The following is a 16,050-nucleotide window of genomic DNA, read 5'->3' on the forward strand; positions in this document are numbered from 1 at the left end:
TTCGCTGGCCGTGCCCCACCAGTGACACTACTTTTGTCCAGCTGCCTCGGGTCTTCTCTTGGGAGGGCTTCGTGCTCACCTCCCTGACTCTATGTGGTGTGCCTTTCTAGTAGGTGTAGCGAGGGCTCGCACCAAGATATGATCACGACCACCGGTCCTTGACTGAGGATTAGTCACCTCCACCAACTTGGGATCCGGTACCCTGTTCTGCCAACCCGTCACCCGCAATCTCCTGGGTCCTTAGGGTTCCTTCTGCCTTCGTGTCTCTGGGCCTCTCTTGGTGTTCTGTTCCTTTCTTCCTTTCCTTTCTTTTCCTTTCAGTTTCTGTCCTCTCTGCTGGCTCTGGCCTTCACTCCAGGCCTGCCTCGTGGAGCTGGGCCCAGACTGAGCCACAGCTCCCTGTCAGCCCTCTCTGGCTGAACTCCTTCTCTCACTCCACTCTCTGTCTGTCTGACTGAACTCACTTTCTAAGATGGTGCCCACCTTATATGCCTCCCTCTCTGTGTATGAGCCCAGGTGACTTGCAACCAATGGGCTCCAGCCTACGCCCAGAAACCGTCCCTTCCTGCTCCTACATCACTGGGTTTTCCTCCCCCCTCCCCACTCCAGCCAGGGACAGATTCTGTCGTGCCTGCATTACTGTCTAATGGGAGCACCGTTGAGCTGTCCCTCGGAAATGGGGTGTATGTGATGCATGCAGCCTACCGAGCCCTGGTCCACACTCCATCCTTACCCGGGAGTGGAATATCACACCTCTGGCAGAGGTGCAATACCCCTGTAGCGGCCAAACCCTCGGGGCGCTACACTACAATTTTGTTTTTGGTGTCCTTCGACAGCTCTTTGGTCTTCACCATAGTGGAGTTTGGAGTGTGACTGTTTGAGGTTGCAGACAGGTGTCTTTTATACTGATAACAAGTTCAAACAGGTGCCGGTACTACAAGTAATGAGTGGAGGACAGAGGAGCCTCTTAAAGAAGAAGTTACAAGTATGTGAGAGCCAGAAATCTTGCTTGTTTGTAATTGATCAAATATTTATTTTCCATCAAAATTTGAAAAAAAATTCTTTCCAAATCAGACAATGTGATTTTCAGGATTTGTTTTCTCATTTTGTCTCTCATAGTTGAGGTTTACCTATGATGTCAATTACAGGCATCATCTTTTTAAGTGGGAGAACTTGCACAATTGGTGGCTGACTAAATACTTTTTTTCCCCACTGTACCTGAAAAAGGTGCTCCGTTATGTGATCCACGTGGCTCAATGCAATGGGATGGTAAACCATTCGCCATAGTGTGCACAGCTTTGCTTGTGAGCTTGTTCATCTTTCCCTTCCCCAGAAGTTGGGAGGAATGATTGTACACAAATGTCCTTCCGGAAAGCTGTTACCATGGTAACAGAGGCCGCTTTATTGTTCTCGTTGGATACACATGTGACACCCCAGGGGTCTGGTTGCCACAGTGATAGAGATGTTATGTCTGAAAGCAGGTGGGAGGTCTCTTGGTCAGGGATCCTATGCATGCCACACCTCCTGCCCAGTCCTGGGAGGGGAAGAACTTCCCCTATATAAACTTAGGGCTGAGGCAGGGTTAGGGAGTAGAGAAGAAGTAGAGACAGAGAAGCAGATATAGGAAAAGAACATCAGGAGCTCTTTGGGAGCAGTGCTACAAGGAGTCAGGGGCTGGCAGCTGCAGAGCTCGCCCTGACTGAGAAGTTATCACCGGACCCGGAGTCCGAGGCTGTGGGGACTAACTCCTATCCAGCAGCAGAAACCGACCGGCAGGGGATTGCAGGTCCTCTGGCCCAGAAACCCGAAGGCACGGTCACACGCGTGGGACCAGCACCGCCGTCGTGGAGCGGAAGCTACTAGAAGGCCCCGAGTCACCGGCCATACGGGTGAGCACCACACGGTACACTCAGGGACGTGGGCTACTTATACCCGCCTCTAGCAAGGTAGCCGGAAGAGTATCGTTAGTTTGGGAGGCCTACAACTCCGCCTGGCCAGGGGAGATCCCATCTGCTCAAGGACTGACCAGGACCCAATCGCTAGCCAGTACTCCGGGAGGGTCTATCTTTGTCACCAGTAAAGACCCTGAACTACACCGTACCGTCTCCGAGTGGTTCCTGCTACCCCCATCATCCACGTCGGCTGCCCTGAGGCCATACCCCTCCCGTTGGGGGTTATACTATCACGCTGCACAATCCTACCACCGGCCTCAGCGGTCTGCCCTGCAGCAGCAGCTCCTTAGCTGTACTCAACGGGTGGCGTAGTCGTCCAACATCTACCGCTAATACAGCGCCACTTAGTCTGACTCCCTGGGCACGGACCGGATCACCGCCACGAGACTACAACCCTCAAGAGATCCGGCTCCGGGTAAGCTCCCGCGTGCGCAACGCAGCGCGACACAGGTCCAGGGGCGCGTCAACTTTTGGCGTAGTCGGCAGGATTTCGTGCCCGCAACCACCGGGTACTGCGTGCCTGAAAAAGACTGTTCAAACTTACCAGTGGTGAAGATTCCCGCCATCCGTGGAGGTTTCCCGCCATCCGGCGCCATCTTCTACCTTCTTCCCGCCATCCGCGAAGTTTTCCCGCCATCCGGCGCCATCTTCTGCCTTCTTCCCGCCATCCGTGGAGTTTTCCCGCCGTTGGATGCCATCTTGAAGACGCCGCGCGGGAAGAAGAGGGGCGTGGACTCCGAAAGCGCGCGAGAACTGAAGCCCCGCCTCACGTCCGGACGTTGCGTAAGGTCCTGGAAGGAGCCCAGCAGACGCCGACGTCACAGGAGCGCGACGGAAGGTCCTCAACCCTGACGATCCACTGCGGAGCCGCGGCCTACGGAAGAGGATCATCGCAAGGTAGGCCACGGTCCACTAGGGGGGAGGAAGATGTCGGATACGGAGGAGAGCTTCACTGCCTCAACCCCCGCCAGCGCCACCGCTGCTGCAGTCATGCCTTTCACCATGCCCTATATCCCGGGAGCGGCCTGGCTACCCCAGTACTCAGGGGAGTCACATACCCTGCATGACTTTAGAGAAAAGCTGGATAGCCTCTTCCAGGTGTATCCCCTCACAGAAGAGCAAAAAGTGAGCATCCTGGTGGCCCAATTAACCGGGGCAGCCCAAAGGGAGGTAAAGTCCTGGCCACCTGGGGGGAGGACTGTTGCAGGGATACTAACCCGGCTGAGGGACACCTTTGATACCCGCACCTCAGCTGAGATCAAGCTTAGATTCTACGGGTGCAAGCAGCGAGCACACGAGAGTATAAGGGACTACGCCCTGAACCTACAAGAGGCCCTGAGAGCCATTAAGCAGACCGACCCTGACGGCGTGGGAGACGAGGACAGGCTGTTGACTGAACAATTTATAGAGGGTTTATATTGCAATGCCCACCGAACCCAGTTGCGGGCAATGGCCTTACAGGACCCTCATCTGGGATTTGCACAGTTCAAGGACAGAGCCATACGGGTGCTCCGAGAACCGGTACCAGGTGGCGTTGTGACCCACAGACGCCCCACTACCACTTACCACCAGGAGGCGGCACCCTTGTTGGCAGGGCCTGTGGGAGCTGATGCGCAGGCTTTGAACAATAACCCGGCTCCAGACCTGCACCATCAGGTCCAAGAGCTAGCTAAAAGCGTTGCCGCGCTAACCCGAACTGTGCAGTCTTTACAGGTTTCCACTCCAGGGAAGATCCAGCTGGCATCCGGACCGGAGGACATCCCGTGGCGTCGACCAAGGAGGACCCCACCGGCCAGAGGAAGACCCAGCGACCGATACAACGAGGACGGACAACCCATCTGCCGCCGCTGCAATCAACCCGGACATATGGCAAGGTACTGTCCTTTAAACTGGCATAACCTGGGGTAGAGGGCCAAACCCCAGGAAAAAGATCATCAGGCCCATCGAACTGGCGCGACAAATATGTGGGAGGACGTCCAGTCTTGCCTGTGGTACTGGATGGCATCCCCATGAGTGCCCTACTGGACACCGGGTCACAGGTTACCACTATCCCGTACGTGCTCTTCAAGCAGTACTGGAATGACTCGGATATCACCCACTACCCTGACGACGACTTGAGTATCATCGCCAGCAATGGTCAGCCCGTGCCACAGATTGGATTTAAAGAGGTGACCATTAAAATCGGTAGAGTCGAATTGGCGGCACAGGGACTGATCATTGTAGACATTGACAAACACGAGAGTCACCCAAAGATAACTCTAGGAACTAATGTAATTGAAAATTGTCTTGCAGAGGTGATTTTCCTTTTACAGCAGGTTGCCAAGAACGCCAGCTCCGGCCAGCAGCGAGTGCTCCAGAAAGAGATCCGGGCACTGATGCGACGGCAACAGCTAGAACTCTCCGGTGGTGAGATTGGTAGCGTGCGAATGTGTGACCCTTTCCCTATTGCCATGCCCCCGAAAAGTGAAATGATGATTTGGTGCCGGGCAGCTATTGGTCTGAGAGGTAGAGATTACCAGGCAATGGTAGAACCAGTTTACTCAGACAGTAGGCCCACCATTTTGACAGCACGGGGGGTGGTCAATGTACGCCATGGGAGGGTGCCCGTTCGCATAATAAATATCGGGAAGAGGGAAGTGTACCTGCCCCGGTATTCCACGCTAGCCAAATTGTATACCATCAATCAAGATTCCATACAGTCCGTAGAACCCTTGCCTCCATCTTCCCCGGAGGAAGGTAACGGCTCTCAGAAAACAATGGAGGACTGGTGTCAGCAACTACATTTGGGTACTGACTCCACTCCCTCACACCAGAAACAGGGAGTCTATCGGGTGGTTCAAGAGTACGAGAGAGTGTTTAGTAAACACCCGTTAGACTTCGGGCGAGTCAAGGGGGTAGAACACCACATCCCCACGGGAGACCATCCTCCCATAAAAGAGAGGTATCGACCCGTACCCCCTGCACACTACCAACACGCCAAGGGGATGCTTAGAGACATGAAGGAGGCTGGGGTGATCAGGGATAGCTGTAGCCCCTGGGCAGCTCCACTAGTCTTAGTCAAAAAGAAAGACAACACCATGAGGATGTGTGTAGATTACCGGAAAATCAACCGTATCACACACAAGGATGCGTACCCCTTACCGAGGATAGAGGAGTCTTTGGCTGCTTTAAGATCTGCTAACTTCTTCTCTACCTTGGATCTCACTAGTGGGTACTGGCAGGTTCCTGTAGCAGAGGCGGACCGGGAGAAGACCGCATTCACCACCCCGATGGGACTTAGCGAGTTTACCTGCATGCCGTTCGGACTCTGCAACGCACCAGGAACCTTCCAACGATTAATGGAGTGCTGTCTGGGCCACAGAAACTTCGAGACGGTCCTGCTGTACCTGGACGATGTCATCGTATATTCCAAGACGTATGAGGACCACCTGAAACACCTGGCGGAAGTGTTCGAAGCTCTGGCAAGCTACGGCCTAAAGGTGAAACCCTCCAAGTGTCACCTCCTGAAACCAAAGGTGCAGTACCTGGGACACGTGGTGAGCACTGATGGAGTGGCTCCCGACCCTGATAAGATCACCGCAATTAAGGAATGGCCAAGTCCCTCCAGTGTAAAGGAAGTGCGGCAGTTCCTCGGGTTGGTAGGCTATTACCGCAGATTCATCCCCGGTTTCACCAAAAAGGCAGCTCCTATGCAGGACCTCCTGATAGGCCAGTCCTGGAAGGCCAAGAACCAGAAGCCACCCTTCAGATGGGAGAAGTTAGAAGAAGAGTCCTTCCGCCAGCTGAAGATGGCCCTCACGGGGGATGAAATCCTGGCGTACCCTGATTACAGCCAGCCCTTTATCCTCTACACCGACGCAAGTAACATCGGGCTAGGAGCCGTACTGTCCCAGATCCAGCAGGGGAAAGAACGAGTAATCGCTTACGCCAGTCGAAAACTGCGACCCACCGAAAGAAACCCTGAGAATTACAGCTCATTTAAGCTAGAGTTCCTGGCAGTGGTGTGGGCAGTCACCGAACGCTTTAAGCACTACCTCGCTTCTTCCCGGTTCACCGTGTACACGGATAACAACCCGTTGACACACCTGGACACGGCAAGACTCGGTGCCCTAGAGCAGAGATGGATGGCCCGTCTGTCCAACTACGAGTTCACAATCAAATACCGGGCAGGACGCTCCAATACCAACACGGACGCCCTGTCCAGGATGCCAAACCTACCGGACGTAGGAGAAGATCCAGAGGGACTGGAAGAAGTCGAACTCCCCGCGTTCCACCGTCATGGGACTATCCAGTATTCCCATCGGGTAAGGAGTAAGCAAGCCGCTACGTTTAACCCCTTGCCTCACTACAACTGGGAGGAAACGCAAGACAGTGACCCTGCCGTCCGACTGGTGAAGGAGATGCTGACTCGGCCAGAGGCTCGCCTTGACCCAGACGCTCCGGAGGAAGCCAAACAACTGTGGGCTGAGAAGAGTCGACTGTTCCTTTACAAGGGGAAGTTGTGCCGCAGAATGGTTAACTCCCGGACACATGAACTAATCTGGCAAGTAGTGGTGCCACGAAGAGACGCAGCCATGGTGATGGAGGCATACCACGACGGGGCTGGACACTTCGGATGGAAGAAGCTGGAGTTCCTGCTGCGCGGGTGGTTCCACTGGGTAGGCATGAGGGGAACCATCGAGAGGTGGTGCAGAGACTGTGGCCCGTGCAACCTAAGAAGGAAGGACCGTGCCAGCCAGAAGACCCCCCTTCAGTCCATCGTCACCAAGCAGCCGTTGGAACTGGTAGCCTTGGATCATGTAAAACTGACCCCAAGCAGAAGTGGCTACGTCTACGCGTTAACCATTGTGGATCATTACTCCCGGTTCTTGGTTGTCGTCCCCGTTAAGGACTTAACAGCTCAAACAGCAGCTAGAGCCTTCCAGCAGCACTTCTGCCGTCCACACGGGTACCCGGACCAAGTGCTGACGGACCAGGGACCTGCCTTTGAAGCGGAGGTCTTCCAGGAATTCTGCAATCTGTATGGCTGCCGGAAGATAAGGACGACACCCTATCATCCGCAAACTAATGGACTTTGTGAGAAAATGAACCAGGTGGTAATGGATCTTCTGAAAACGTTGCCCCTGGAAGAACGCAGTCTGTGGCCTGAGAAGCTGCCCGACCTGGTGGACCTATACAACTACATCCCTGTAGGTTCCACCAACTGTACCCCGGCTTACCTAATGAGGGCAAGGCCTGGTAAGCTACCTGTTGACCTGGAGATGGGAGTCCTGACACCCGAGGACACTTCACCGGAAGCAGACTGGGACACAGAGAGGCAGCAGCAGTACCGGAAAGTACAGGAGAGCATGGAGCGAAGTCTCTGTCTCGCTAGAGAAAGACAAGAGAAAACTTACAACCAGTATGCTCCCGCTGTTCCCCTGGTACCCGGAGAGCAGGTCTTGAAGAGGAAGAGACGGCTCCACAAGTTGGACGACCAGTGGGAGAAGGACCCGTACACCGTACTGCCCTCAAGCCACGACAACCCAAAGGTCTGTACCATCAGTAAAGACGGAGGGGAAACCACAGCCATTGTATCCCGGGATCACCTGAAGAAGTGTCCCGAACAGCTACGGAACCCAGAAGGAGAGCAAGAAGACCCTCGACCCGTAGAGGAAAGGGAAGATATGGTTAGTACTGTGCTCGGAGACTTCCCTCGGTCCTGGACTCAAGTCAATGGTGCAGTTGTGGTACCCGTCCTCACGTTCCTCCAACCAGCATCCCAAGTGCCTACGGAGCAACAGGTAGAGCTGGAAGAGCAGCCGGTCCAGGAGGCAGCAGACTCCACACAAGCAGAACAGGAGGATCAACCCTCTGCTCATAGTGAGCCTGCCGTACCCCTAGTGAGCCAAAGAGCCCGTAGACAGCTGCCCAGTTTACCCTTGACAGCTCCTACACCCTGTAGTTCAGGGCCAGACAGTCAGCTCCGTAGGTCCACTAGGGCCACTAGAGGCCAGTTACCCGCACGTTGGAGGATTTGAAGTGTTTAAATTGTTTTATTTGTGGTCACCTGTCTGTTACTTGTAAATAATTATGTGTTTCTAGTTATTTTTAGGAGTCCTTGGTGGATTTACCGGGAATCCTTGTACAATTGGTTGGAGCGTAACCTAGGAATGGACTAAAGACTGTTAAGGACTCGGGGCAGGACAGACCCCTACCTGGTTACGTCTCCATGTTTTGGTGAAATGGACACCTTGCTTTTCTTCAAAACTGCACCCGGTTGCGGACACGCCGTAACCATCTTTATGTGTTTTTCTTATTGTATTATTATTGTTTATACCTTGTTATGTTTTTCTAAAAATATGTTTAGTCCCGGAGTACTAAATTTCACTAGGGGGGAATGTGACACCCCAGGGGTCTGGTTGCCACAGTGATAGAGATGTTATGTCTGAGAGCAGGTGGGAGGTCTCTTGGTCAGGGATCCTATGCATGCCACACCTCCTGCCCAGTCCTGGGAGGGGAAGAACTTCCCCTATATAAACTTAGGGCTGAGGCAGGGTTAGGGAGTAGAGAAGAAGTAGAGACAGAGAAGCAGATATAGGAAAAGAACATCAGGAGCTCTTTGGGAGCAGTGCTACAAGGAGTCAGGGGCTGGCAGCTCCAGAGCTCGCCCTGACTGAGAAGTTATCACCGGACCCGGAGTTCGAGGCTGTGGGGACTAACTCCTATCCAGCAGCAGAAACCGACCGGCAGGGGATTGCAGGTCCTCTGGCCCAGAAACCCGAAGGCACGGTCACACGCGTGGGACCAGCACCGCCGTCGTGGAGCGGAAGCTACTAGAAGGCCCCGAGTCACCGGCCATACGGGTGAGCACCACACGGTACACTCAGGGACGTGGGCTACTTATACCCGCCTCTAGCAAGGTAGCCGGAAGAGTATCGTTAGTTTGGGAGGCCTACAACTCCGCCTGGCCAGGGGAGATCCCATCTGCTCAAGGACTGACCAGGCCCCAATCGCTAGCCAGTACTCCGGGAGGGTCTATCTTTGTCACCAGTAAAGACCCTGAACTACACCGTACCGTCTCCGAGTGGTTCCTGCTACCCCCATCATCCACGTCGGCTGCCCTGAGGCCATACCCCTCCCGTGGGGGGTTATACTATCACGCTGCACAATCCTACCACCGGCCTCAGCGGTCTGCCCTGCAGCAGCAGCTCCTTAGCTGTACTCAACGGGTGGCGTAGTCGTCCAACATCTACCGCTAATACAGCGCCACTTAGTCTGACTCCCTGGGCACGGACCGGATCACCGCCACGAGACTACAACCCTCAAGAGATCCGGCTCCAGGTAAGCTCCCGCGTGCGCAACGCAGCGCGACACAGGTCCAGGGGCGCGTCACACAGAACTCTCATCTGCACTTAAAGCAAATCTACAAACTGAAACTCCATTATTAATCCTGTTATTTTTACCTTGGAAACATTCATGAAACTGGGCTTTGCCGTTGATATTAAGCCAAGTGTTTTAATGGAACAGTTTACGAGCTGAGAGAGGATGTCACAGGCTGCTTCTGCTGATTCTGTGCAGCTATCGACCTGAAAAATAAAAGGAACAGTCAGATTTCACTTATAATTAGCAAATATAAATAAAGGGTGCGCCCCTTGCTAAATTTGGTGCATTACACTCCCATCATCTTTAGTTTAAAGGGAATTTGTCACCAGGTTTTCTGGAGCTAAACTGCTGCCACCTCCTCCTGTGTCACTGAATTGAAATGGGTGGCTAAAACTATTTTTTTTCTTACTTAACCCCTTCATGACCGGGCCATTTTCCGTTTTCATTTTTTGCTCCCCTTCTTCCCAGAGCCATAACTTTTTTTTTAATTTTTCTGTCAATATGGCCATGTGAGGGCTTATTTTTTGCGGAAAAAGTTGAACTTTTGAACGACACCATTGGTTTTAGCATATCATGTACTGGAAAACGGGGAAAAAAAATTCCAAGTGCGGTGAAGTTCAATTTCCTTCAATTGAAAATCTCACATGAGAAAACTGATTTTCTATTGGAGGAGACTGATGGACATTTTTTAATGAAACTGAGTTGCAAAAATGATTTTTAACCCCAATTGCATTCATTTAAGTGAGGAAAAATAATTGTCACAAAGGTGGACAATCCCTTTAAGATCCTAATTAAAGAGGTCCCGTCATACAGTCATCAGTAGCCAGTTTATTCCAGCTGCTTCCCTGAGAATTCCATTATTTCCTTTTTTTTAAATCGGCTCATGATTCCTGAGATATGGGCCTTTTTATTCAGTGCCAATTGTTATGATCTTTGCTCACATGATCCTCAGGGGCACTTCCCTAGGCTGCTCTGCATATTGAGCCTGTGAGCAACGCCCCCTTAGTAAAGACCATAAAAAGCAGCAGTGAATATAAAGGCCCATATCTCTGGAACTGTAAGGTGGATTTTAAAGAAAGAAAATATGGAATACTCAGGGGACCAGCGAGAATACAATGATACTAAAAACTGGCCACTTTTGACCTGATGACAGGTGCTGTGTAAGTTACACAGAAAGTGGTGGTAGCAGTTTAGATCTAGGATATCTGAAGTGATGGCAGGTTCCCTTTAAGACTGGGATATGAGTTAAACACAGAAATTCTAGTTGCCTGAAGCCAATATTTGGCGGAGCTTTGCAGTTTAGTACATATTGCTTTATTAAAGGGAACCTGTCACCAGAAAAAAATGCTATTAACCTGGAGATATGGGGTTAATATACAGGTTAATAGTGTTATTAACCTGCCCGGCGCTTGTACTTAGCCAAACGCTGCGGCGAGAAAGTTAACTTTATTTTCCCCGTCAACGTTTGCGTTTCAGTCATGGGGGCGGCGCAGGTTCAGTCATCGCTCTGAGAACACAGAGTGGCGTCTGTAACCACACCTTGGCCCTGACTGACAGCCGGCCCTAATGCAGAGCGTGTGTCAGTCAGGGCTGGGGGCCGGGGTTACAGACACCACTCAGTATTCTCTGTATTCTCAGTGCGATGACTGAACCTGCGCCAGTACCGCTCCAGCGACAAGCCCAAACGCTGCCGGGAGAAATAAAGTTCATTTACTACCCGCAGTGTTCGGCTACGTGCAGGCGTCGGGCAGTATCCTATTAACCTGCAGATTAACCCCATATCTGCAGGTTATTAGCGTTTTTTCTGCTGACAGGTTCCCTTTAATAGGTTACATATAAAAAAAAGATATGCAGAAGTTTACTTTTTAACTCAGACATATGGAACATCCATAGCTATTAAGATACAGTTAGCCTATATTGACACGTTGCGTTTTTGCAGCTTTTTTTATGCAAATTTTCAGCTGCATTTTACAGTACCAGCAACGTCTCTGAGATTTCAGAAATCTCATGCACACACCATGGATTTTTTTTTCCTGACTGTTTTGTCAAAGAGCTGCGTTTTTGCAAACTGCAGCATGTCACTTCTTTCAGCGTTTTTTCAGCGTTTTTGCAGCGTATTCACCCATAGAAAGCAGTTTCAATAAAATCCCTGTTTTATCTGCCGCAGATCTAGCAGTGCTCTGAATGCTGAGCTCTGTATCCCTGTCCACATCACTGATTGACAGCTTTCTGGGAACACTGTGCTGCTAATCAATGGTGGGGGTGGGGTTACTCGGAGCTTATGAATATGGAGGACTACATGGCAACAGGTTTACTAGTCTTCTAGTGATAATCTCCTACTGATAAAATAGTGATTTTATCAAAATTACAGAAGGCAGTCTAGTAAGAGACACATCACTGGAATCAGGGTCTCTGCCCCTACATTATGTTGCTGTCAGATTAGGTGGTAAAAACCTGGTCTCTTTAAAGGGTTATTAGTTTTGTGAACAATACCTTGAAACTAACATACTGAAGATGGTCAGCATGTTTTTTAATAATTTGCTGGATGAGGTCAGGGTGAGTAGATTTTAGGTATGATGTAGCCGGCTGGTTTAGTTCAAACTCAAACTTTCTCCATAACTCAGGGATATGGAAAACTTCATTCCAACGTCGGCAAACAGATGATGCACGAGCCCTGTCAACAAGTGGGAGGTACTGAAAGATGTGTAAGACTACGTGGTGCGGCAGACTTCCCCAGTCCAGCATGCAGGACTGCATTTGAGACTTCTGGAGTGTAGGTGACACAGAGTCCGTTTTTTGCTTTTTTAACTGTTTTGGTCCTTCAACAACTTGGCTGTCAATAGTAACAGTCAGTCTACCTCGTTTCATTCTGGAGAGAAAAAAAATTTGATAAAAGTAAAAATTAGGATAACATGAACAGAATTGTAAAATACTCGTATGACTACACATTCTGCAGTATATCAGCCATTATTCCTGTTATCACTAGTGAAAAAAATCAAGCTGACTTCCAATAATCCATGCCATGTATGCAAGCATGTGTGTAACACTATGGAGGAGATAGTTTTTTCCTGGCTATCAGTTCTGGACTGCAGGTACCAATCTATCCTACTGGCCCTACTCTATATACACCTCTTTGGTGTCCTATCTACCATGCCCAACTGCACACTACTCCCCAACCTTTCTATCCTTCCCCCTGAATATAAGGACAACTAGTACCTGTCGCAGAGTGCATCTTCTTACAGTCACCACTGTACTTATGAGAGCTTCAATCAGCAAGATATCTTGAGTAAACAGTATTTACTTCATACTTGTTAAACATGAGATACAATTCAGTGTCACACAGTCCGTGTGCTGCTGACATAACACATTCAGGAAAGAGAAAGAAAAACACAGGAAGTAAAAACAACCAACAATTGAGAGCTTTCCTCCCACATATTACAGCAAGCATATAATTTTACACACTATCGCCATCTGCTGTCTGGTTAGTATAAAGTCCTCCTTTCACTTATAATAAGTCCTAATCTGTTGTATATGCCAACGGTACCTACCTACCCTCTGCCACCTGGACACCAGTTGTATGCCTATTCTCTATACTTGACTACAGACTACTTACATTTATTAAAAATGGCATCAGTTTAGCCGTCATTATTCTTTCTACAACTGTATAACATTACCTACCTGGCTACCAGGCCAGCCTAATCTCACCGGACTATAGATGTTTCCCTTCCCACTGAGCACTAGTCCTAACGAAGCTAAACACTGGACACAAAGGGCCCGATTCATCATTGCATGTCCGCCAGTTTTTTGGCATGAATACCTCTCAATTAGTAACTTTTTGATTAGTGATAAACTCATCAAACGATTTGTGCCTTTTTTCAAGTTGTCGTTTGCGGTTTCATCAGTTTTCTGATGTTACTGTCAATGTTCCATCTTCCAGATTTTATCAAAATGTGACTTTTTAAAAACGTCATCAAATTTGGTGCAACCACAATCCATTTTCCTACTGGAGAGACTTTATTGTATGGCAGTTAATATGATGTAATTTTCACAACTTTTTACAAAATTTGCTAACTTTTGCTAAAATTTGCTGACTCCTAGCTGTCAGTACTGCGTTTCTGATTCCAGCCACAGCATCTATCAACAATCTGACCTTGATAGCCTCACTTGCCTTAGTTTATCCCGAGACCCTGTGAGCACATAGCTTCTTCCTGCAGCTTCCACACAATAAAAACTTCCCCAGAATTCCTCTGGAGCTGTGCTAACCACTCCCTGTCTCCTGTGGCTGTGTGAACCCCTCTAGTTGCTGGATACTTTTGAAAACACCAGCACAACTTCTGTCTGTCACAAAATACCACAAGTCAGACATGAAAAGTGATGTAAAAAAACCTCAAATGATGAATCGGGACCAAAGTATCTAATTACCCTATTACAGCGACTAGTAATCAGTGGACATCAGTCCCACCTACTCTTCCAAAGGACATTAGGTCACAACCTAGGCTCTATCACTGCGAACCCTCTATCACAATATTACCAGGAAATCAACCTGCTTATCCCACAGGACAATTTGTAGAGGATGTAAATGTGTGACAGTTAAGTGCTTCCAGTTAGGCTATGTGCCCACGTAGCGTTTTTCAAGCGTTTATGCTGCGGAATTTCCGCAGCGTAAACGCTTGTGAAACGCTAGGTAATCCGCACCCCATGGTCCCCAAGGGGATTCCGCATGTTCTATGCACATGCTGCGGATTTTTCCGCAGCGTTTATGCTGCGTACAAAAATCCGCAGCATGTCATTTAATTTTGCGGAAGCGCAGCGGAATGGCCGCCATTGACTTGCATTGAGACGCATAGAAACCGCGACTGTACATTTCTACAAGCGAATTCTATGCTTCTCTATGTGCGGATGGTACCCAGTTCTGGAGGAGAGGAGACTCTCATCCAGACCTGGGTACCATTGTACCTGTAAAAAAAAGAATAAAATAATAAATAAAGTTTATACTCACCTTTCCGAAGGCTTCTCTGCATGCCGGCATCGCTGAAGGACCTTCGGTGACGTCACAGTCATGTGACCGCAGGCCCTTCACCGCTGTGTCTCGCGATATGCCGGCAGCCGGGAACCAGACAGGAACGAGCGCTGCAGCCACGCCGGGGCATCGGGGGTGAGTATAGCTTTATTTTATTTTATTTTTACGGTTCACACTGTATAAATCCATGCTGTTTGCATGGATTTATACAGTGTGACCTAGTTGTCAAGCACTTTCCAAGTGATGATATCGCCTGGAAAGCGCTTGTCAATCTGCATGCGGAAACGCATGTGAATCCGCATGTGGATCCGCATGTATTCTGCAGGAAAAACGCATGCACAATCTGCATGCGTTTTTTCTGCCAGGGAGATGCAGAAATGCTGCAGAAATTTTCTGCTTCATTTCTGCATCGTGGGCACATAGCCTTAGGGTGCATTCAGATGACCGTATAAATCGGACCGAGATTGGACCACAATGCATGGATTGGCCGGCGGGTCTCCGGACTCGAGTGTGACAGCATAGAGGCTTTCATGTTCAGGTCAGGAAACCTGCTAGCCAGTCTGTGCATTGTGGTTCGATCTCTGTCCGATTTTATATAGTCGCCTGAATGCACCCTTACACCCACCACCTTCCCCTATACAATCTGGGAAATAGTTACCATTTTTCTTTTCACTGAATTTAACTCAGCAGCTTGCCTTGAACCTATGTTGTTTCATTTATGACTATTGTAAGCATTTTTATATTAACGGGTTATTCTCAGCTGGCCAAGTTATCACGTGTACATAGACCAGTACAGCTCTTACTAATTTCCATCTAGCCTATAGACAATGCATGGAGAAGGAGCATCCAATGCTCCATTCTAATGGAGCAGTCCTGTTCCCTTGAGATTTCTGGTGATCCCAGAGGTCAGAACCCCAGGATAAGGAAGTCATTACCTATCTTGTGAATAGGTGATAATTTGCCAGGTTGGGAATGTCCTTCTAACCCAATACCAACATTGGACGTACTGTTGTGTCCTATGCCTGGGCCCCATGTATGATGCAGACTCAATCAAAAAATCACATGCTTAAGTCCCCTAAGGAGACTAGAATTAAGAGAAAAAAATAGATAAAAAAGTAAAAAAAATAAACCAAATCGGTTGTCACATCTCTACCAAAAAGTTCAATGAAAAGTGATCAAAATGTTGTATTTACCACTAAACAGTATGAATAAAAAAAGTTTGCCTTGCTAAAAACAAGCCCCAACATGACATAGCAATGAAAACATTAAGGGCATCAGAAAATGGCGACACAAGCAACATTATTTTTCACCGCTTAAAAAAAAATAATTATGCAAGTTCGGTATCGGCAAAATCTACTGACCTTGACAATCATATTGTGAGGTAATTTTTACAGCAAAATGAATGCCGTAAAACCAAAACCCAAAAAACAATTGTGGAATTGCTTTCTTTTTTGCAATTTCACAACAATTAGAATTTTTTTCATGGTTTCCAGTACATTGAATTTTAAAATGAATGGTGGCAATCAAAACTACAACTCATCCTGTAAAATACAAGATGTCTGTTGTGAAGACCTGGGGTTTTCCGTGGGCATAATACTACTCAGACAACACAGGATAAGGGTAAAACAGTGTGGCAATACTTTATTGAACCACCAAATGGACAATAAACATATAGAACAGTCCCAGCAAATATCCAAGATGGTGCAAAATTAC

General features: G+C 49.1%; 1 protein-coding gene across 3 annotated transcripts in view; it reads right to left on the bottom strand.

Annotated features, from left to right (window-relative positions):
- LOC141164124 (F-box/LRR-repeat protein 21-like) overlaps window positions 1–16,050 on the bottom strand; it is a 102,789-nt gene that overhangs the window by 16,442 nt on the left and 70,297 nt on the right. For all 3 annotated transcript variants that reach the window (XM_073649274.1, XM_073649273.1, XM_073649275.1), the window contains 2 exons: window positions 11,811–12,186; window positions 9,398–9,520 (listed from right to left, as the gene is read on the bottom strand). In XM_073649274.1, the coding sequence (XP_073505375.1) occupies window positions 9,398–9,520; window positions 11,811–12,185 (498 nt within the window). In that variant the 5' untranslated portion in view covers window position 12,186. The remainder of the gene's footprint in view (window positions 1–9,397; window positions 9,521–11,810; window positions 12,187–16,050) is intronic.

The sequence above is a fragment of the Phyllobates terribilis genome, unplaced genomic scaffold, assembly GCF_046119375.1.
Source record: "Phyllobates terribilis strain yellow unplaced genomic scaffold, ASM4611937v1 Scaffold_10__3_contigs__length_209671492, whole genome shotgun sequence".
Classification (NCBI taxonomy): domain Eukaryota; kingdom Metazoa; phylum Chordata; class Amphibia; order Anura; family Dendrobatidae; genus Phyllobates; species Phyllobates terribilis.